This window comes from Oryza brachyantha, chromosome 1 (assembly GCF_000231095.2).
Source record: "Oryza brachyantha chromosome 1, ObraRS2, whole genome shotgun sequence".
Lineage (NCBI taxonomy): Eukaryota > Viridiplantae > Streptophyta > Magnoliopsida > Poales > Poaceae > Oryza > Oryza brachyantha.
Genome location: NC_023163.2, coordinates 409,476 through 431,924, shown reverse-complemented (window position 1 = coordinate 431,924; position 22,449 = coordinate 409,476). Strand labels below are relative to the sequence as shown.

The 22,449-nt window shown below is 41.4% G+C and overlaps 1 protein-coding gene and 2 long non-coding RNA genes across 3 annotated transcripts; 1 reads left to right on the top strand and 2 right to left on the bottom strand.

The window, feature by feature from the left end:
- Positions 1–6,005: 6,005 nt before the first annotated feature.
- LOC121055517 lies at positions 6,006–9,337 on the top strand. Its single transcript, XR_005812579.1, has 3 exons — positions 6,006–6,613; positions 8,739–8,810; positions 8,976–9,337. It is a non-coding gene; the product is annotated as an uncharacterized LOC121055517 (long non-coding RNA).
- Positions 6,607–7,266, bottom strand: LOC121055518. Its single transcript, XR_005812580.1, has 3 exons — positions 7,159–7,266; positions 7,003–7,081; positions 6,607–6,924 (listed from the first exon to the last, which is right to left on the bottom strand). It is a non-coding gene; the product is annotated as an uncharacterized LOC121055518 (long non-coding RNA).
- An 11,299-nt stretch (positions 9,338–20,636) lies between the features above and the next one.
- On the bottom strand, positions 20,637–22,086 carry LOC102717853 (replication protein A 70 kDa DNA-binding subunit E-like). The gene is given in 6 exon segments (XM_040524781.1): positions 20,637–20,719; positions 20,799–20,935; positions 21,088–21,190; positions 21,275–21,458; positions 21,568–21,763; positions 22,007–22,086. Coding segments are annotated over 5 exon segments (696 nt in total). The 5' UTR covers positions 21,757–21,763; positions 22,007–22,086.
- Between the last annotated feature and the right edge of the window lie 363 nt (positions 22,087–22,449).

The window sequence follows — 22,449 nt, the reverse complement described above, 5'->3', positions numbered from 1 at the left end:
GTCTTTCAAAGGTTACGTCCAACATTGGTTAATTGAATGGTAACGAAATAAATTAGGCATATAGGATTAAATATTTTTAGTTTAAGGTATTTCACATTAATACAAAGTACTTACTATACTACTAAAGTAATATGTCCGTGCTAACGCAATGGTGCTAAAATATTTTTTTAACTAATCACTATATTTATGTTAGTCAAATTAATTTTTCTAAAACCTTTCCAAATTATTATAGTAAGTGTGCGCATGGAACGTGCGTGGCAGGAAAAAATGGACACATTGCAAATCCGAAATCAAAACTAATTTCATAATATTGCAAGACCAAGTTATTAAACGTTAAGGTCAAGTTCATAAATTGCATATCCAATAATGTCCTATTCGTAAATCAAAGGATTGATTAGAAGAATACAATGTTTATATTTAGACACAGATTGGCTTTCAATGTTCGAACATTGCAATAACAACTGTAATCAAATATTGTCTTTACTGTTTGATCTGAGCACCAAATAAAATTTAATAAAGCTAAATTCAATAAAAACAATGTTCCCTACGCACTAAAGTTGTATCACTTTATATTTGCAATTTATTCTTCGTTTCCACATTCCAACCAGAGTACAACATAAAATAAAGCCATGCCACAGCAAAGTTGTTGAACACTCTAACCGTCTAACGTTCCTTTCTTTCCGGATAAAAGAGTAGACCATGAGGATAATGGAGTCAAAATCCTTCATGTATGTCGCGCTGAAAGCTACCCTTTTCACGGTCCACCAGTCTCCAAGTTCCTTTGTCATATATCTGGGCAGCTGAAATTGTACTCCCACCCAGCTCCTCAGCAGGCCTTGAACTGAATTTGTGTAGCTGCAATTACTAATCTACAAACAAATGCCAGCAATCATCGTTTGCTTCCAACCATTGGTGGAAGTGTTGGTGAGGCCACCCTCACCTCTGTAAATTGCCTGCAGTAGGATACCGACGCCTAAGTGCTAACCACAACTTAATTTTCACTACATTGCTTTGGAAACCAGTTGCTATATAAGTCGTTTAAAAAATTTGCAAAATACAGCATGCCATGTACTTTCCAGTAAATCTAAGGCATGGAAATTTCATGCAGCCACAACTATCTGTTTTTATTCAAATAAACAGGTTTTATCTATCTTCGGCAAACAATGAAGGTCCTTGTTTGATTCCATATCCTTGTCATCAGAGAAGGCAAAAGAAAAAAACTTAATGAAAACAATGCATAATGATTGATGCAAAAGTGCTATATCCAACTCAATCACATGGTCTTCAGGTTCCTCTTCTGCACGGATGATGATTGCAGATGCACACGTTCTTTTTCAGGTTCCTTTTGTGCAAAACTGCAAGCAACACACTCAGAAATCAAACGAAACGGCACAAGCTTTCACCGATTCTGGCAGCCACGCCTCGCATAATGCCCATAGCAGACAGAGTAACAAGAAAAAAGTATGAGAAACAACAGGAAGGAAGGGGACCTATAAGCAGAGGCTCATACAGAGGAGTGTCTTCATATTTTCGTTGACCACAACATCAATTTAGAAAAGACCATGTTACTAAAATATACACAAATCAAGTGCAGCACTAAAAAGATTGGTAATCTTGAAATCTGACCACCCATTTATAAGACCGCTATCCTTAGACATTTTCTCCTTTAACCATATCAAATCTTTGAAGTTGATTGTGTCCAAATAAAAAGAAACAACAGAACCATCCAAGTATCCTTGAGATCTTGATTACACACTAAATTATAGTAGTTCTTGGTTTCCTTTCATAGAATTTACTTCTTAGCTATTGACCTTGCTACGTGCATGCAAAGTCATCTGGAAAAAATACATAAGTTTGCTAGATATAATCATTTCAGAAGAAAATTGTGTGATCACTTCATATATATAGTTTACTATGGTAGCTAACCGACATAAAAAAATGAGAACATGCAAAAGCAAAGAAAAACCATACAACCCAGTCATGCTTTGAGCACTGAAACCATTTAAAACCCACAGATCACCTAGTCTATTATGGGCCAAGCTTTGTATATAGAATAATTAATCACATTATCAGAATCATAGTTTGAGGGATAAAACATACATTACATCATTAGTAATTAAAATTTATCAGCACATTGCAAAACTCAAAATGCCAGAGAAAACATATCTTTACTTGAAATTATTGGAGGATAAATACGGAGCACCACAATCCAGGTATGACTTCCTGGACACTTATTCATCTCATGAACTTTTTCATGCATTCACAGCCATGGTTTCACTGTCTTGAGCCCCAAAGTTGATCATTTATCTATACAAGGGGATATTCCACTTAATACCATGCAATGGTCAAAAAATGATCGCCTGAAACTAAAATTTATTTGTTTTCATAGATGAGCTCCCAGGTTTTCTCTAAGAGATGTTACCAAAAGGGACTGAAAAATGATAGCTTGGGAATAGAACTTAGGTTCTTGAGTATTCTACAATGAATTTTTTGTTCAGAAAATGACTATTAGCAGCCTTGAAAGAAGAGAAAATGGAAATTCATCTCTGCTGGGGTTGCAGAATATACTGCAGGCAGAGAGGCAAAGAAAATGGGGAAACCATTGGCAATACAAATCATTGTAGTATGGGCATGACCATATCTAAAATATAATATTTTATAGGACACCGTCAGCATGCATCTAAGTATATTGTGCATTGAGTAGTGCAGAATGAAGAGAGATAAATCAAGCAAAAAAACATATTCACAAATACACATGATGGATTATAATGAATCAACGCACATTCCTACGCTTAGATATCTTCCACTCCTCTTCTGTAAAGTGTTCCTAGTTCTCATTGTAAACAAGTAAACATGGATTTGGAATCTCTAATTCATCCTAAGGGAAATATCGGAAGCCATGCATGCTACTGTCATGGCTTAGGGAGCAAGTGAAATCATAGGCACGGTACCTGCTTTGGAGACCGGATGGTTCAGCCAACGGCGGTTGCAGCGTTGTCCACCTAGAGAAGTTATCGTGGCCGATGCTATGACCTGCAGCGTCATTAAACGCTGCATTGATGGAAGTCGGACACTGCATCAGTGGAGGTCGTATGTACCAGAGGCAATAACAACGATGGATGGAGGTCGCTCATACTGGCAGTGATGGGAATAGCTAAAATCTGCCATCAAAATCATAATATTTTCAACTTAAAATTTGCAGCTTATATGAGTCATATTCTTGTATGAGAAGAAAATCCTGAAACTTGAGCTAAACGGTGAAAGATGCATACCTATAGATTGAGCCAATATGGTTATCAAAGACCAGCTGATATGTAGAATACAATATCTTAGAGCAACTCCAACAACTCTCCATCCTAACTCGTCATGAACTGCCTCTAACAGCTTGGTATCTAGGTTGTCAAATTTTAACAACGTTATTGTTTTTGTGCCATCCCCCCCCCCCCCCCCCCCCCCCCCGGCGGAGCCGTCCGGCGCCTCCCCCGACGCCGAACTGGTTTCGCGGTTTAGTCCGAGAATCAATCCATCGAGTATTACGTGCTATATAAATCGTGACAGAAGCAACCCTAGCTGCGGTCTCGTGCAGCTCGTGATGGATTCGACGACCAAGCCGCACGGCGACGCTCATCTTCTTCGCCCTCCTGTTCGTTGCCGGCGCTTCCGTTAAGCTGCATCGCTCTAGGCGCCGTACGTCGGCCGCCGACGACGAGATCGGATGTCTTCTCGCGCGTCAAGGCACGGATGGTGGAGCCTAGCGTGACCATGAGCAGCCGCACGGCGGACGCCGTGGCGCCGCCAAAGTCCAGCGGAGGCCCTCTCCCGGCCGGCATTGTGCAGGGCACGTCCAACCTCGAGATGGAGCCGATGGTCGGCGACGTCCCCGAGAAGCGCGGCGGCGGGGCGAGGGCGAGCAAGAAGAGCCTCCTGGCTGTCCCCGTCGGGATCAAGAACAAGGCCGCCATCGACAAGCTGGTGTCCAAGTTCCCCGCCGAGGAGTTCGCCGTGATGTTGTTCCACTACGACGGCGCCGTGGAGCAGTGGAGCGACGTGGAGTGGCACGGCCGCGCGGTGCACCTGGCGGCGCCCGGCCAGACCAAGTGGTGGTTCGCCAAGCGGTTCCTGCACCCGAACGTGGTGGCCAAGTACGACTACACTTCCTTTGGGACGAGGACGTCTAGGTGGACGCCTTCGACCCGCTCCGCTACCTCGCCATCGCGGGTGGGGCCTCGACTACAAGCTCGGCTATTGCGCCGGCGCGGGTGGGAGGCGCAGACGCGCGCGCGGGGGCACGAGGGCGCGGGGGCGCGGACGGCGGGCGGCGCTGGATGGGGAGGGCGGCACGGCGCGGCGCTGGAGGGGGAGGGTGGCACGGCGCAACTGCAATCTCGTCAACTACCAACCATTTTGATAATTAAATCTGTTTTTGGCAAGTGAAATTTGGGTAACTGTTGAAGATAAAACAATTTTTTATTTGCCATATTGTTTACCAAGTCGCTAAAACAGCAAAGATGGCAAACTATTTTTAGGAGTTGCTCTTAATCAGTGCTTTATCTCTTCACTCCCATCTGCAGAAGGAAAAAAAACATGTCGATGCCAAGCCTAGACATAGAAGTTCTACTTGAGGAAACATTACTGCGGGTAGATATCAAGCCTAACCTAGAAGTATTTGATTGAGTAGGGACAACAATCAATATACTCAATCATGCCCACAAGTCAGAAAACAGTAAGCACTCTAAATTCTTGCTTACTGTTTGATGTTCTTGTATTTTTGTGGGTGTTGCGGTGGAGTGGAGCAGCGGCGCGGTGGAGGTGCTAAGAAGAAAATGTAGATATTACTTGAATATTATTACAAAACCATGCAAAAGTCTGAGAGGCAATGGAATGATCGAACCTAAGATAAAAAAGAAAAATTATTATAGCATAACAGAATCCACCCAATGTATGTCCCTTGCATTAATGAGGCAATGTTCTGAGGGGACTTTCTTCTAAATAGCAGCGTGCTGTTGCGGCCGTCGTGCGAGGAAGACCGGATCGAGGCGACGCACCTGTCGTACCGGCGGTGACACCCAACGGCGGTGGGACAGGAGGACGGCAGCAAAGGGAGGGTGTAAAGGAGGCGGTGGCATCCGATTAGGGCACTGAGGGCTAGCCCAGGACGATCCGATAAATGGGGCACGGGTGCACGGAGGCGGCGGCGGCGGCGAGACGGGAGGGCGACGAGGAAGCGGAGAAGAGGGTGGGGCCGTGTGTGGTAGGTCGACGCGGCGAGGCCGAGTCACCGACCCGGGGAACGGGGGATGGAGGCGGCGGGATGGTAGGGCGGTGGCAAGCGGGACAGGAGTACCACGGATGAGGGATGTTGGCGAAGTGGCGGCGGCTGGGGTTTGGGAGGCGGGCGGGTGGAGGGAGCTGGTATGGAGGAGGCGGGCGGAGGGAGTACATAGGCGGGAGGGGAGGGAGGGAGGCACCGCTGATCTAAGGCCATCCGATTTGACATGGATAGATTGAGCGTTACACGGCAAAGATGAGTAAATCATGTTTATGTATTAGGGCAAGTACAACAGTGTAGATAGATGTTATCTATTTAACACACACAGACAGTTAAATAGACAGCTTGAACAATGACTTGTCTATTTGTTTGTCTCTAAAACATTTAATTTATCATTTGACATATAAATCAAGGTAATCAACAGTACTCGGACCCGCACTCTCTTGTTGGGCCTTGTCCCAAGTTACACAAGCTTCACATACGACAATGAGTGCCCAAACCTTGCTGCATTTTCTTCATCTTTGGGAGTACACTAGGGGCGGGAGCGAGCTTCGCGCGCCGCACTTGCACGACAGGAAGTTTTTTTCATTAGCTTTTTTACCGTCCTTTATGATGAGAGGTACCTAATCCTATCCGTTTATTGAGCCACATCCAAGGGTTAAGAAGGTTCGGTACCGGCAGGTCCAGGTTTCCCATGCGCACGGTAACTCGTCTTCGTCCGCATGCGGTACTTGAGTATAAGGGCAAAAATGTATTTTCGCATTCACTTCCTTTTTCCAGTGGATAGCATCGTCTGACCTCCAGCATTCAGATTCCATTTGATCGCAGGCAGCCTTGTGAATCTTGACGTCGTCGGCAGCGGCGGGCGGCGCCTCGTCGGCGGTGGCGGGCGGTGGCTCGTCCTGTGCGACGGCTGCGCCTCAACCTTGTGAATCCCGACCTCGTCGGCACGGCGAGCGGCGCCTCATCAGCAGCGGCGGGCAGCGCCTCGTCGGCCTCCTTCCTATGCGACGGCTGCTCCTCAACCTTGTGAATCCCGACCTCGTCGGCAGCGGCGAGCGGCGCCTCGTCGGCCTCCTTCCTGTGCGACGGTTGCGCCTCTATCCTGCAGGCGCATCGACGCAAGGGCCGACGGAATACGGATCCAACCCAAGGAGTTTCCCTACCCACACTCAAGGAGTTGTTGCAGCAGGTATCGTCATGCATGGTGGCTATCGTTTGCTGGAAAAACACCGGCTCGGCATTCTGCACGGCGCCCAGATCCGAGGAGGAAGATTGAGCAGCTTTGCTGCAGGTCGAGCGCAGATCAGAAGATTGGTGTTGGTGCCGATTCATGCTAGGGAGGTAGTTGTTTTGTTCTGCTAGCTTATATTTCTTGAATTTGTGGCAAAATAGATCGATGTGTATCTGAATATATGCTCAGTGTGCATTACATTAGTCATCCCCAAAATAAAAGTTTTACAGCAACAATAACTAGATACATTTGTACATAGACATGAAACGAGGTCTCAGTGCTTCTTCGTTGGGTCAGAAATTGCATCTTTTGCTGCTTCGGTGTGTAGATGAGCTATATCTTCTTGCACTTCGATGATAATATTCAGAGAACTATTGATAAGGTCAGAAGCCACCTTTTGTCGGTATAGAGTGGTTGTGTCCTGCAGTGGATTGTGAATCAATTGCAGTCAGTATATATATAGGACTTATGTACGTAGCTGAATGCGATTGAATAATACCATTGTGTAGAACTCGCTGGACAAGTCTTTTCCATTCCAATTCTCCATGAATCTCAAAGCATGCAACCCACACGACCAACTGTGGTTTAGAAATATTTATTAACTGCATAGTCAGAGAAGGAATGAAAGGGTTCAAGTAATATTTGTAATTATTACCCGTCATCTTGTTGGGGGACTTGCATAGGGCACAATGGCCATGTGGTCACTCTCTTGTTGCTCCATTGTGTTTGTAAACCCTTTTCTTGTTTTGCATACTGAATGTACTTGTCAATTCCTTTGATCCGGAACATAGTAAAACAAATATGTTAAGTTGAAGTAAAATAGTGTGCACTAAAATTAGAAGAGCTGAAACTTACTATATTTGTGAGGTCTTTGTCTGCAGCATAGCTATCTCTGAACATAACTATTGAGTCTAGTATCTGAATGTTTTCATTCTTAGCATTGATGACAACAACAAACCAATGGTTTTTGTTTCTACATATTGGGATGAAAACCTGCAGTAGATATTGTTAGTTAGATTCTTTGCAAATATCGGGAGAAAACCTGCAGTAGAGAAGATGTCAAAGTGAACAATTGTTAATTTACCATATCGTGCTTTAAGTATTTTTCGGCAACAGCGGCTCTTGAATCACGATACCTCTTGCCACTTGTTCCTTTAGATTGACCATCCATGTTCCATATCTGTCCTTGTGTTGAACTTTCAAGGTAGGCTGTACCGTGTTGTCTTGGTTTGTCCCGATGAATGTCTTTTATCACCTCTATATATGCATCTATTACCTGTGATGCAGTCAATGTGAAAATCAAGTACTATTAAATCTTAGATTTTTTACTGAATAGGTAAGATATGCTTACAGTGGTGTTTAACCACCTATCATTTGAGCCAACAAGTAGCATAAGATCGTCAGCAGTTAGGTTGATGTCTTCTATACTTGCAAGTTTTTTTGTACGGTCTGACTCCAGAATGTACTTGACAGTTATTTGGTCTTTTAATGAAAGATCTTTGATTTTTGGTCCCTTGCTTGATGCCTGAGCTCGTCCAGTATAATTTTTTTTGGTTTGTTGATAATACCAAAATTCATTTTGTGATGCATGTGTTGGCTTGGAAATCTTTCCAGACCTGCTTCTAAGCCTTTCACCAGTGCTCTTGATGTTATCCAGTGCATTGTGCTACAAGAATGAAGGAGTTGTATAGTGATAAAGTGATAATCTGAACCAGTATGTGCAATGCATTGGTAAGATTGGGTTTTACCTTATAAATCACTTTCGTGCTGTCATTGTCGCTACTGATAATCATGGGTGTCTCGAATGCCCCTCCAAAACCAGCGTGTTCACTTTCAATGGAAAACTGTAATGTATGGACAGAAGGTTAGTTTCTCTTGTTTCATAGGCTGACAAATAATAGGGTCAGAAATAGGTTGGCACCATAGTATTGTTTTCTTTCTCAGCCTGCAGCATACTGCATCTTAGATTATCTTCATTGAAAATATTGTCATCACTGCAATCAACTCCATCAGCTGGGATTGATCTTGTAGCCATGTTCATCGAGTACTTAAGCTCCTGCATGTTTCAAATTTTATCAAGTTGTCATGAAAGAACTGTACTGAAATTGAACAACTACGAATGTTAGAATTTATGACCTGAATATCTTTTCTACTTTTTGCCAGCGTACTTTCAATTGACAGTAGTTTGATGGTCAATTTGTTGTCAACAAATTGGATGATTCTCTGTAACTGCAGGATCTGATCCATAAGGAGATCGAAGTGGGCTGAAATCTGGAAAAAGGATAAAAGGTTTAGCTACCTGCAAAGGTAATGCTCTATTCATTAAAATTCTTACTGAATAAATTTGCAGTAGGTAGCCTTAAAGAATTACCTGTGTGGGAAGTTCATTTAATGATGGGTTCAGACCACATTCTGCTTGCTCAAATGTGTACCTCCGCGGTTGAGTTTCAAATCTTTCGTTCTGAAATGTAGAGTTTGGACAATCAGAACAAGGTTGCTGCATACTGTGGTAGTACTTTTCATACGGTTCTTTTTGGGAGTGGAATTCTTCTGAGCTGTCTTCAGGAATTCGGATTTCAAACACAACCTGATTCAGTGGTGGAAAAGAACTTAATCATACTGTATGCATAATGTGTAATAGAGAAAAAAAAGAGTAATCAAAGCGGAGATGGTCAGTACATCTTACTTTTCCATGTCCTGGTCCATACTTGATATCATATTTGTTTCTTGAGGAGACATTTTTTTCATTCCAATATGACATCAGAGGTGGTAACCGATTACTGTAACTTAGCTTATAGCTTCCTTCCTCAACATGGACATGTTCCCAGAACCAAAACTGCAATAAAAAAGATTTCTTTTCAAATTAGTATTATTAAAATAATCGTAAAATAATGCTGACTCTTAAATTTGACACATACTTGTAGGAATGGCAGGTTACCCTCCAGATTTGCCTTTCCTTCCTTGTAAGATTTAAGAGACTTTAGCAAAAAGTCCCTTGTTAAGCTTGACCAATTTGTGCTTTTAATCTTATCAACATCCTTCACAAGGGATAAATAATCAGAGCTAACATATGGCTTTGTGGTGGGACATAAAATGTATCCAATGGTGAACAACACCATTCTTCTTATGAAGTGCTCCCCTGCTTCAGGGTCTTGTAAAATTGCCTCCTGCAAGCAGCCCAGAGATATGTTACTGCTCCTTGAGGCCTTGTACATGGCATAATATTTGTAATCATCTTCATCCAGTGCAGGTTTTGTGCTAATCTCCACACCCTCCGAAGGTAAACCCATGATACTGTTCACATCTGAAATTGTTATGGGTATTTGTTTGCCTTGGATCACTATTGATTGGCTAGTTATGTCGAAATTTTCAGCCAACCAAATACAAAGTTTGCGTTGAAGCGTTATTTCTGGCATTGCTAATAAACCACTAAATCCGATCCTTTCAAGTGCTTCTTTCTGTGCCTCGTTGAGATTTTTGATGAGCGATACAAATTTCTTGATGGAACAGACAATTGTCATCTCTCTTGACTGGCTCATTTAGCAGATGCAACAAGGTAGAAGACATGTGAGGTTGTTGAATTAAATGTTTGGATTGAAAGGTGACATCCCTAGCAGGACGGACCTTTAGCGTTGCAAGTCTTAAAAAAATTATTAGACATAGTAGTTGAAAGACCTTAAAGACTTTATTGTAAGTACAGAAGAAATGAAGGCTAAGAATTAAGTGTGTAAGCACGAAATTTTTTGTATGAAATATTGTATGAGAATGTTGCTACTGTAAGGTGTACATACCTTAGCTTGGCTGGGAGCTTGTCGGGCGGTTCCACCTGAATCCTCCATTGTTGCACGATGGTTCTCCGGTCGTACTGTCATTGCATTTGAGAGTTCTAACATAGCTCGGTTTGGGATGATGGGAATGCCTGGTGAGTGTGTCTGTCGATAGAGTTTTATCCATCCTAGCTTGTGTGGAGGTGTGGTTCAAGCCACATTCAATCAGACGCATCGGTTACTGAGTACGGCATCACTTCGTCGGCCTATACGTATTTCCGTTAACACAGTGGTTCTCTACAATCCTATCCATTCAGTACCGTCAGTGACATGTGGGCCTAGTCTCCCTTGACATTGAATGATTCGACAACACTCCAGGCAATAGAGTAAAGAATAGTAGTATCTTGACCCACTTGAGAAAATCCTGGGCGAGTATGGTAGAGGATCACATTTGCCTGCTGTAAGTAACATCTATCACTTTACCTGACATAAATGGAAGTTCCAATGCATATGTACGTATTGTAATCACTGCTACAGTCAGAGTAGTCTGGGGCAACAACACGTTTTCCAAAGGGACAACTAGTCTACACTGGGACAGGCAGTGTACACAAAACTTGTTCGTGCTTTGATAGTGCACTGACATTAGTTCTTGGGCATATGCATGTGAGACAACCTCATATGTGAATTGAACTTCCACAGTGGACGTTATTTATGTGCGTACATAAAGATTTATCTAGTTGATATTAAACTTAGTCATCTTTTTAATTGTAATAAATTTAGTTTATGATAACGATCAATTTATTTATTAAAGAATAACATTGGTCTAATATGATATGGTTCGTATATCACATATTAACATTAGAATATTACTATGCGTAGACTACTAAGTGTAGAACACGTGATCATCAATCACCCATTATGGTTGATGGTTCATATGGTAACCAATTGATCGGATCTAAAAGCATAGTAATATATTGATCGACTTCATGAGAATAATAACAATAATCAATATACTTAAAGATAAATTAGAAGCTTACTAAACATAAATTAATACAATCAAATCACACTGGTAATCATCAGCTGTGACTCATTACGAACAACTATAGATTCGCCTAACAATCAATCAACTTAATGGAGTACAACCTTGATAGATCAGGTTGAACCGAGATAGTGTAAGGTTATGCTTGACTACGATTGATGGAAAGACTAAGCTAAACTACACTCAGCTAATGAGCCGGGTGGCTTAAAAGGCGTAGAAGTCAATGGTTATGATGGAAGCGAAGGTTTACCCAGATTCGGGGGCTACACGGATGATTTGCTCGGCTATGTACGACTCCGGGGCTGCTGTGGATAGGGGTGGACAGAAAGCTCATGACTCGTTAGCTCGCTCGACTCATGACAAACTCGGTTCGGCTCAACTCGGCTCGTTTCATTTTCTAACGAGCCGAGCTAGCATTTTAGCTTGTTAGAGATAACGAGCCAGCTCGAGCTAGCTCGTGAGCTGCTCGCGAGCCTAATGAGCTAGACCAAAGACACGCGATTCGCCGGCGTTCATTGATTCCACCCCTATGCATGTGTTCAGTACGTCATATGTTCACCATGTGATATGTTGGTTCAAACTTTAATATTTAGGTACAAATTCATATGATTTTCATGTTTGAACTGAAAATTTACTTGTATAATCTATTGAAAAATTGTTTAGATTCACTTTTCATGTATGGCTCACGAGCCTAACGAGCCAGCTGGAGCTTTGTAACGAGTCGAGCCAAGCTGGGTATTTAGCTCGTTACGATAACGAGCCAAGCCGAGCTAGCTCGTTATCTTTACGAGCTAGACCGAGCCGAGCTGGCTCGTTATCCACCCCTAGCTGTGGAATACCTCTACTAGAGGTATCCTTAGACTATATATATACGTATGGTAGGGGGTTATCGAATAGAAAAGCAATCGTATCTATATGGGAACGATCGGAGTTTGGTAACTGCCGGATTCGAGTTGTAACCGAATTAAGATAGATCTTAGTCTTACCAGATTAGGACTCTACCTGTAAGCCCTATCCCCCACTATATAAGGGGGAAAGGGGCACCCCTCATAGGAGGTACACACGGCATATTCAGATCGCCTATTTTCTAGTTGATTTGTCCACAATCAAATACAATTGTCAAGCAGTAGTAGGGTATTATCTCGTATACAGAGAACCTGAACCTGGGTAAATCGCCTTCTTGTTCATCATAACCATCGAGTTCCTAGCTTGATAGCCACCACATAGTTTTATTGCCGATCCAAATCATCGACAATAATGTTTTTTTAGAATCAGACAAGGAAAGAAAAGATCAATTAAAAATAAAGAAAATAATAAAAATGAGTCCACGTGTAAATATATCTCGGATTAAAATCAATATGTATCAACGAAGTGTATGTTTTTGTATTAGAACTATTGCTATACTTATCTATAGATTTGTTCAAAATTACAAAGTTTGATTACTTAATAAGTCAAAACGACTTATTAATTAAAAAGTTCAATATTTTTAATCACACTAAATTAAATATACCGGAGACATTAAATATTCCAAAATAACCTCTAATGTTAATAAATTAAATGCCGGGTATTTCTTTGGAACATCTAATTGGTTTTATATAATTTTGTACGAGTTTCATTATCCATGAAACATGATTTTATCTCATTACAATGGATTAGCTTTTGGTTGTTTGATTTATTCACCGCATGGGACCGTGGCACGTGACTTTAGGACGTGTTTGGTAGCCTACATCAAGTCAGATTTGCACCCACACATGCAATCGACGAGTGTTTGGTTGCCTGCATGCCTTTCGGGGCCTGGTTCCACCCATGCAAAATCGTCTCCCTAGCCAGGCTGAGGAGAAACGGTCAGGTTGAGCTTCCCTCCCCGTCCGGGCTGGGCGCGTGCAGCGCGCGGATGCAAGATGGGAGAGGGGGTCGCGCGTCCCCTCAGCTCCCTCACCCTTATTTGCTCTCGCTAGCAGAGCGTTCGTCGTCGCCTCTCCGTCTCCGCACGGCCGTCGTCGCCTCCGTCGGCTTCAGATCACCGGCCTCCTTCACCCATCGCCGGTAGCCCCCTGACCCAACGCCTCCCGCACTCCGTCGCCGGCAGCTCGTCGATCCAACTCTTCCATCGCCAGATCTAGCGGGAGGAAGGAGAAGCCGAGCAACCGAGAGAGGAGCAAGGAGCGACGGAGGAGAGGGAGAAGCCGAGCGGCGAGGGGAGAAGCGGGCGGCGCCGGAGGAGGAGAGGCGAGATGCACGCCAGAGGAGAGGGAGATGCGGGAGGCGGCGGAGGGCTGTGGCGGCACCGTCACCGCCTCCTCTCATCGCCTCTCGAGCTCACCGTCGCCTCCTTCACGTCGCCATCCACGCTAGATCCAGGCGCGCCGCCGCCGGTCGTCGCCAGGCGTGCTGCCTCCGCCTCCAACTCGGTCAGCACCACCTCCAACGCCGGTCGTCGCCAGGCAGCACGCCACGCCTCCTTCGGCTGCCATCCACACCAGCCGACGCTGGTGCTCGCTAGGGACGTCGCCGCGTCGAGACATTCTTTTGTGCAGATGAGTTCTTTTGCAGGAACGAGTTCAAAGTTACTGTTTCTTGTACCATGAATACAGGAATCTCATGTATCATCAATGCAGAATTCAGGTATATCGAGCGATAGACTGGATTTAATCCTGATAGATGTTCAGTGTATATCAAGGGATCAACTGAAATTTTATTATTGTTCTAGATACTTCCTGTTCAATGTATATCAATTGATCGACTGAATGTTTTAATCTTTCGTCCTGGAAGCTTGCTGAAGGTTAAAATTCGTTCTGGGTATTTGCCGAATTCAAGTGTTACCTGAATCTTGTTGGTAATGTAGAGTTCATTAGGTATTCTTGCGCAATTTTAACTATGATCCGCAGAAATTTTACTTGATGTAGATACAATTTGCACTGCACTGGATAAATTATGTTATGGTCCTGTGTGCATTCTTTCTACGTCACAGTTTCATCATAGGCTTGTCAAACGTTGATGCAAAATATGATTTACAGTTCAGTGTTAAAACAGATTCCAAAGGAAATAAAATCAACATTGCCTAAATGTTGATTTTAAAATCAACATACGTATTTCCTTCAAATGTTAAGTGTTTAAGTGTATAAAGCCTACTGATAAATCTCCTGTAATAGGAAAATACACTGCAAAAGTTTGAGCAAATGCACCATTCCAGGGTAAAAGTCTCCTGTGATAGAAAAATGTAGTGGCAAAATATTGGTCAAAAACACAAAATATTGGTCAAGTAGAGGATAGAAAGAGCCAATATAGGTTGTTCAAATTTTAAATTATATAAAGACTTTCTTCAAATTAAAATTGATTTGACAATTCATTCAAATTAAAGCAGCAGGAGACCAACGATGGTACAAATTGGTTATTTGGAGCCCTTGTTGTGATTCTGGTTTTGTTACTGTAATTATTTGATATTGTGAGCCACAAATGTCTTGTCTAAATTAGTGCTATGTACCACTGCTCAACTGATATCTTGATTATCTATGTCGATATTATATCTGACTCTGAATGTGTGGCTGTCTATATGTGGGAACATACATCATGGAATGCAAATCTGTCACCGTGCTGAAGCTAATTTCAAAAATACTATTTGTAGGTCATGAGTTTGGCAGGTACACTAAAAAAATGCATTCATCTCTGTACGCATGTTATATAATAGAAGATCACCACATGGAGTTGTAATAGCACAGAACTTTGCATCCAAAGTTTCAGTTACCTCATGAAAGTTGTTCACGAAATCGGACATTTATGATTTCAGCCAGCGCAGTACACACGACATAGCATAGTTCACTAAGCCTTTATTACATGCATGATTTTATCTAAAAATAACACCATGCCAATGCATGAATGTTCTCCTTCTCAGAAATCAGAATGCAAGAATATTCAGCTAGCAATCATACAACTGAAAAACACACTAGAAATGGAAGAACCATGATGCCATCACATAACGACATTTATAAACATAAGGGTGACTCAATTAGATACAAAAGTAAGCAGTCCACATTTTTTGTGCTGTAGTCCTATAAATCCTATCACATAGTGACAACTCAGGCAAAATATTAAAGACAGAAAATGTGCAAGCTACATAGTGATAAAAGACTAGTTGTTGCCACACTTGCAGACCCCACTCAAACGTCTTCTTCCACTTTCCTGCATTGCAAAGAGTTAAAAATTTGTACGAGACTATAAATCAGATTTGATGTAAGTAAAACACAAACTATAGAAGAGAGAAGAGTAGTGTTTGGACTACCTCAAATACAGAGGGCATGACCGAATCGTATGTCCAGGAGCATGACAATAGCCACAATGAATAACACGTTTCTCCATGAAACCCCTGATTCTTTTAGTTGGAGCTCCTTTTGCAATAATTTGATCAGGATCATGAACTGTTGCAGATCTCTCAATGTCAGTACGTTTGCTCTGTGCAAGCACATGACTATACTGCAGCTCTTCATTCCCAACTGACCCACAAGTTTCATCTAGCTCTAAATTTACAAGCATACTCAACACCTTGTCAGTATTTTCTTCAGTCATTGAGCATCTGAATAGAACTTCATTCCCAACGCTACGCAACTTGCGATAGCGTTCCATTTGATCAGACCAATGATATGTCTCACCATACCTATCTGAATAAAAAGCATTTTTTGCCTTCATTGTCCACCTACGCATTATACAACACAAAGGAATTGCATCAGCCTTCAAAAAAATGCAAAACAGCAAATATATGATCACAAGGTATGCATTCACACTCCAATTTTTGACAAGGACAAGTTATGCTTTGCAGGGATGAATCTACATACGTACAACTCAATATTTTCATCTTCTCACTATTTTCCTTCCTTGAAATTACATACCTCACAAGACTGTCCTCTTCTATACTATCTATTACCTCCCAATCCATGGATTTGCAAATTTCCAACTTCACCTTCTTAAAAGCTGCGGGGGTAAACACATGCGAGGCATCCTTCTCAAATTCGCTAGCATCGCTAGCTGTGAACGGAACTGATTGAGAAGATTTTGCATCTAACTTACCCTCTCTATGTCTCATACGTGACAAGCAGTGCTCATAGTGCTCAACCAAAAGAACTAAAGTCAGCTTTCGATCTAGATACCTATGAAGTTTTGAGTTTAGGCTCTCGCTTCGCTGATTGCTTTTCATACCAAGGAAAAACCTAACTTTGTATATGTAGCAGCACATTTCTTTCTTAGGTTGTACATCCTCATAAGCCACTTGTTATCTTCAGAAACTTTATGGTTAAACTTGAATTCATCCCACTTTCTCCTCCACTCATATGGATCAATGGGTGCATGAACAAGAACTCTGAAATCTGCTATCATATCTTGATGTAGATGTCGTCCCATATTCTGCTCAATATGCCAAGTACATAACCGGTGGTCTGAATTGGGCATCACAGATGTGATTGCTCTACGCATTGCATTGTCCCCATCTGTTATCAAGGATTTTGGATGTTTCTGACCCATGCAATTCAAAAATTGCCTAAGAATCCATTCATATGTTGATGTCTTCCCGTCTGCAACTATGGCACATGCAAAAATCACAGTGGAACCATGATGGTTGACACCAACAAAGGGGATGAAAGGTAGGTTATATTTGTTCACACGGTATGTGCTATCGAAAACAACAACATCACCAAAAGCCTCATAATCAATGCGAGATTGTGGGTCTGACCAAAATAACCTTGTCAAAGAACTAACATCATTCATCTCGTACTCAAAAAAAACTCCATATCATCCTTTTGTTGTGCCTACATGTACTTGATAACATGGTTGGCGTCACCCCCAAAGTATTTGTTTCTTCCTTAGTTTGACAAAGTGGTTATATAGATCCCTAGAAACAAACCCAGCCGCTTCATAACCACCATGGCGTTTTTCCATAACATCCATCACTTGATGCTGACGCAAACCAGCCTCTTTCAATTCCGTTACCTGAGCTTTCTGTTCATCAGACAGTCCACGATGTGACCTTAAGAAAGCAGTTTCATCAGGTTTACACAATGGATGGCTATGCTTGTGAACAAATTTCAAAACATACCAGTCACCCCTAACCTTGTCAAGTTTTATCACAAATTGAGCTTCACAACCACATCGAGTAAGTGCCCGGGGTTGTCTAGTTCTATTTTTCATACCCATATACATATCTTTCCTACATCCTTCTCTAGAGCATGTGTACTGTCTATGGAATATCCCATTTGTAATTGGATCACGTCTCACGTAATCCTTCCTTATGCTGAATCCTTTCTCTCTAGCATAATTATTGTAAAATACATAACCTTCCTCCTCACTCTTAAATCTCATACTAATCATCGTTTCATACTCCTTTTGTTCCTCCAAGTTGGTACTGTTACTACCCATTTTACAAGCCATGAGAAAAGTCTGTACAAACCAACGTATGCATCAGGAAAATATGGACATTACCATCCTTCTAGGGAGCAGTTCAAAAAATGTCAAAAAAATTTTAAATGGTACTCTCCTAACTAATCTGCAACTACCAATGTACCATCCCACGCTATAATGTATAATTAAAAGCAACAAAATAAATTACTGCTATTTTGTTCAGTCCATAAAAAAACTGAAGGAGTTAGAAAGTTTCTACTGGATTTACCTGGCCACTTCTTCTAAGCAACTAAGCCCTTCCTTGATTCAACTTCAACTTGATGTGCTCAACAGAAAACCATGTAAGCTGTCTTGCCTTGCAGTGGAATAAACCATTTCTCTGGGATTCAATATATCTCCATCGATTAGCCAGATCGATTACTACGGCGCACCTGCCACGGCATCCAACAGAAGAAGAGTGGCAAGGAACGACGCACCTGCCGCCGCGTCCAACAGAAGAAGGGCGGCAAGGAACAGCGCGGCACGGCGTCGAATGGGAGGAAGCATGCACACCGTAGCAGACTAGAGCAAGAAAGGGGAGAGGCAGCTATGGCACAGGCAGATCTGAGCTGCTTTCTTGGTGGCAAGATGAGGAGAGAGGAAGAGACACCGATTTGCTTTGCTGCGCTGGTCGTTTCACTGTTATCTTTTCGTTTGGTCCATCCTGACCCTGCTAAATGAACGGCTAGATTTGATCTGGTACCTCCCAGTACTAGTACTGGCAGGTACTATTTCAAGGACCATAAAAAAGCTCTTTTTTCATTGTTTATATGTATAGGAATATAGAGGGTGTAGTGTATTTCAAAAATCTTTCCATTTCGTGGGATTGTGACAATGGACTTTGTTTGCCGGAATAACTTGTGCTATTTATTATGTAGTATATTGTATTGTTTGATGTAGCTGTAGCACCAAAAAATTGCTTTGCGTATAATGGTGCCTGATATGAAGGAGACGTGTTTAAGTAATATGCCGTCATAATTATATTGGGTTCCATAGAAATGGCAGCTGTTCGAATAACATTAGACAACATAGGAGGCAGCAAGGAAGGTAAATATGTCATTACTTATTTACAATGATATTCATGACTGGGGCGATGAACAAAAGGACTTGCTTGTTGGCCTCCTCTTGGCTTGCAGCTAACTTGTTGCCTCTAGACTTCTAGCTGGGGCGGTTTGTTTTGTACACATAGACAAAAGACATGCTGATGGACTGCATATATCCATCTCACTCACTGCATGAATGAATTATGAGTTTAGAAATGTGGTGAAGTTTACTAAAGAATTGATGTGTATGTCTGGAGAGGTGAGGTGAGCTATTCAGAAATAACCTGTCAGTGGGTTTCTTCTGGGTACTATCCTTGAACAACTTTTTGGCAACTGAGTTTCTGTAGGTCTATCTCTGTTCATTATAAGGACATGTCAAAACAACGTGTGCGAAAAATCTATAACTTTTAACTAAAAGTTTTAGACACCTTTTTTTGGGTGTGCTCTTTGTTGCCAGCAAAGGATCTGCCTGTGGAGACTTATCTGGAGATTCAACACTGACCTTTGTCTTGTAGAAGATGATCTTTTTTTTAGAAATTGATGGATTAGGTTATGAAAAGAAAGAACAGAAATACCTTATCTGAAGTATCATGGGGAACAATTGCAGCTAAAGATGCACTTTGTGATATCTTCTCTTGATGATGTGTGACGGTTTTTGCCTTGCACAGTTAGGCAATAGGTCAGAATGTATGTTCAGATATTTAGGAAATTTAGGTTACAACAGAGTAAGTGCAAGAGTATAGGTATTGAAAAGGATACCTTACTGTCAATAGAGGTCTTTCCAGTTTGAGATGATATAGAGTAGCCTGAGACAATAATGCTTTTTTTGGTAAATCCTAAGGAGCTTGATTTGCTAGTTGGCGTCTCATCTGTTGTAGCAGTAGGAGTGTATTTTGTTGGTGTTGAAGTGCCCTGTGTTGATATGATGGCTAATTGTGATTCGGTGCTTGTTTCACTTGGTGTTGGTGCTATCTAGAGAGAACTGCTTGAGCTTGCGGATATAATTGCTGATGTTGTTTGTGAACTGCCTGGCGACGCAAGCAACAGTGGTTGATCTGCTGGAGCAGACGATATAACGCTATTAACCTGGAGAGTTTCTTTGCTTCTGTTAATATCCTTTGTGAAGCTGACATTCCATTGAAAATAATTGTCAACAAGTGCTAAGATTTCTCTTGGAATGAATTCACTGTCTGGTGGATTTTCTTCGATCAGAGATTACACCGGTCTTTGTATGATGCGTTGTGCAGTTTTTACAAAAAGAATAAATGTTGCATCAGCAGTAGTATCTCCAGCAATTAGCACTAATTTGTACCTGCATTTAAATCTAAATAAACATAGAAGTTCATGGGTGATAGACTGTTAGAAATGTAGAATTAACTAAACAGTGCTATTGACCTTTGATCTGGTATCCCTATAGAGGAACAACTGGTGCACTTGTAGGTTGAGCCATATGGTTTTGAGGTTTTGTAGCACAGGTGACATGAATTGTACCACCAGGGGTTTTCACTGCATATTCTTTTAACAACCACATTTACTATGAAGCGTCCTTCCTGCAAAGGGTAAGAGTGAAAATATCCTCTTGGTAGTAGCAGTGTAAAATGCAGGAAAATGCTGCTAATAATTAATTAAGACGCAACAGAAACCTTATGCTTATGAGGAATAAGGCCAAGAATGTCTTTAATTGTCTTTTGTTGTGGGTTGCTTTGGTTGAATCCAGTAGGAGCGTTGTTCCACCTGATTGGCTAAAAATTGGTGCTATAGCTATGGAAACATATTTTATGTAGAATTAATGGATGGCATGGTTACAATTGCAAACTGTGCAATGTAAATAGATTGCAGGAATACTTGGAAGATAATAAAATCACCTCTCTGTCAGTTCTAGTACTTCAGGTATTTCAAGGTTAATGTACCATTTGCATGGGGAGCTCCCAGTCAGTGTAAGCCCTGTTGAAGGACAAAGGAATTTTGAAATTTTGTTATTTTATACACAACATAGAAAGCGAAATTGTATATACAAATGTACCTAGGCCTTTGTAGTTCTTCACAAGTGTGCCGACAAACACAGCCACTTGAGGCTGTGTTTGGCTAGCATTCTAGATATTCTCAGCATCGAAAGCAGTTGCTCGTTCTCCCCAAAGTGTCAAAGGTAGTGTAGAATTGCTAGTGATGTGGGTTAATAGAAAAATTGGTGTGTAATTATATTTGGAACAAAGCATCAAATATTTGAACCATGTGTAAAAGTTAGTCAGAATGATCGTTGAAACATATATTTGGAAAGTAGAATGGTAAGGATTGAGTTTCATGGAACTAACCTTGCATCACATATTTGTAGTGTTCTCTTTAAACGGTCAGTGTTCCTTGACTGAGGACGCACAGTAGATGTTGTGCCAATTTCAGTTATGACACTCATGATATATGTTTGTATGCGTAAATTTAATAAACGATGTAAAGAAGCGAAAGATGTGTATATGCAGTAAGATGGCATAGATAGGTTATTACCAACATAACAGATGTTTTTGTCCACAAGAGAGGGAATATCTCCAAAAGGTGTCAATGAAAATGTTATACCAGGGAAATCAACAGGTACATCGATACATTCTTCTAAAGTTGTCCATTTAGTGAATAGGATCATTAGGCTATGCGTAACTGGCCTATATGTCCTATTTGCATATCTGAAAGTTTCCTTCTTGAAGAAGAGGCTTCAGCTTGTCTATTACATGGACATTTGAGCATGTATGTGTTCCCCTGTATATTTAAAATATAGAGAATATTGTCGATAGAATGATTAATACAATAAAGGAAATTTTGGTGAAAAATCGCAGCAGGTAAATTGTTACCATTTCATCCAGTAACTCAAGATCAGTGTGCACAATTTTTGCGTCATCATTGAGATCATGAAAGTCCTATAGCCTAGAAACTCTAGCCTTAATTCGTATGTTTGAATCACCATATGACAGCTGTGAGATGAGAACGTGCGCCATTTGGAATCTGCAATTGCCAGGAAAAAAATTAATACATATTAATCTATGTTATTATTGCTAACGAAAATAGCGATGACAGAGACTGTACATATAATATTAAGACAGGAATATTGCAGTAGGTATATAGCACATGATAACTGCTGAGGACATATATTTCTTCCAAAATGTTTGTACAAAATTTCTCCCTATTCAGGCCAAAATTTTGTTGTAAAAAGTAAACAAATGTAAATAGCATGAGGTAATAAATTACCTTGGATAAAAAAACGACGGGGAACTGGAACAGCAGTAAGAGAAATCACACTGGTTAGCACGAAGAACACTAACTGGAATCCAAAATCTCCTAAAGCAGTAATAGTAAGAGCGAGCACCGACAGAACTAATCAGAGCTGGATAACAAACGGAAAACGATCAGTATAGAATAATCTCTAGCTGAATGCAATTAAAAGAATATGATCTAGACAGAAAACGTCAAGAAGAAAAGAAAAAGAATACCTGCTAAATTACATCAGCAGCTGGTGCACCTGTTACGTAAGACAATCAAGAACCTTTGAAACTGCGATCTAACCCATGCAAATCTTCCCCACTGCGAAAAAAATGGGAATCAAACGATCAATAATGAAGACTCATATATCAGGCACATCCAAAAAGAAGACATTCTGAAACGTAATCGAATTTGCAGACCAATAAGAAAAA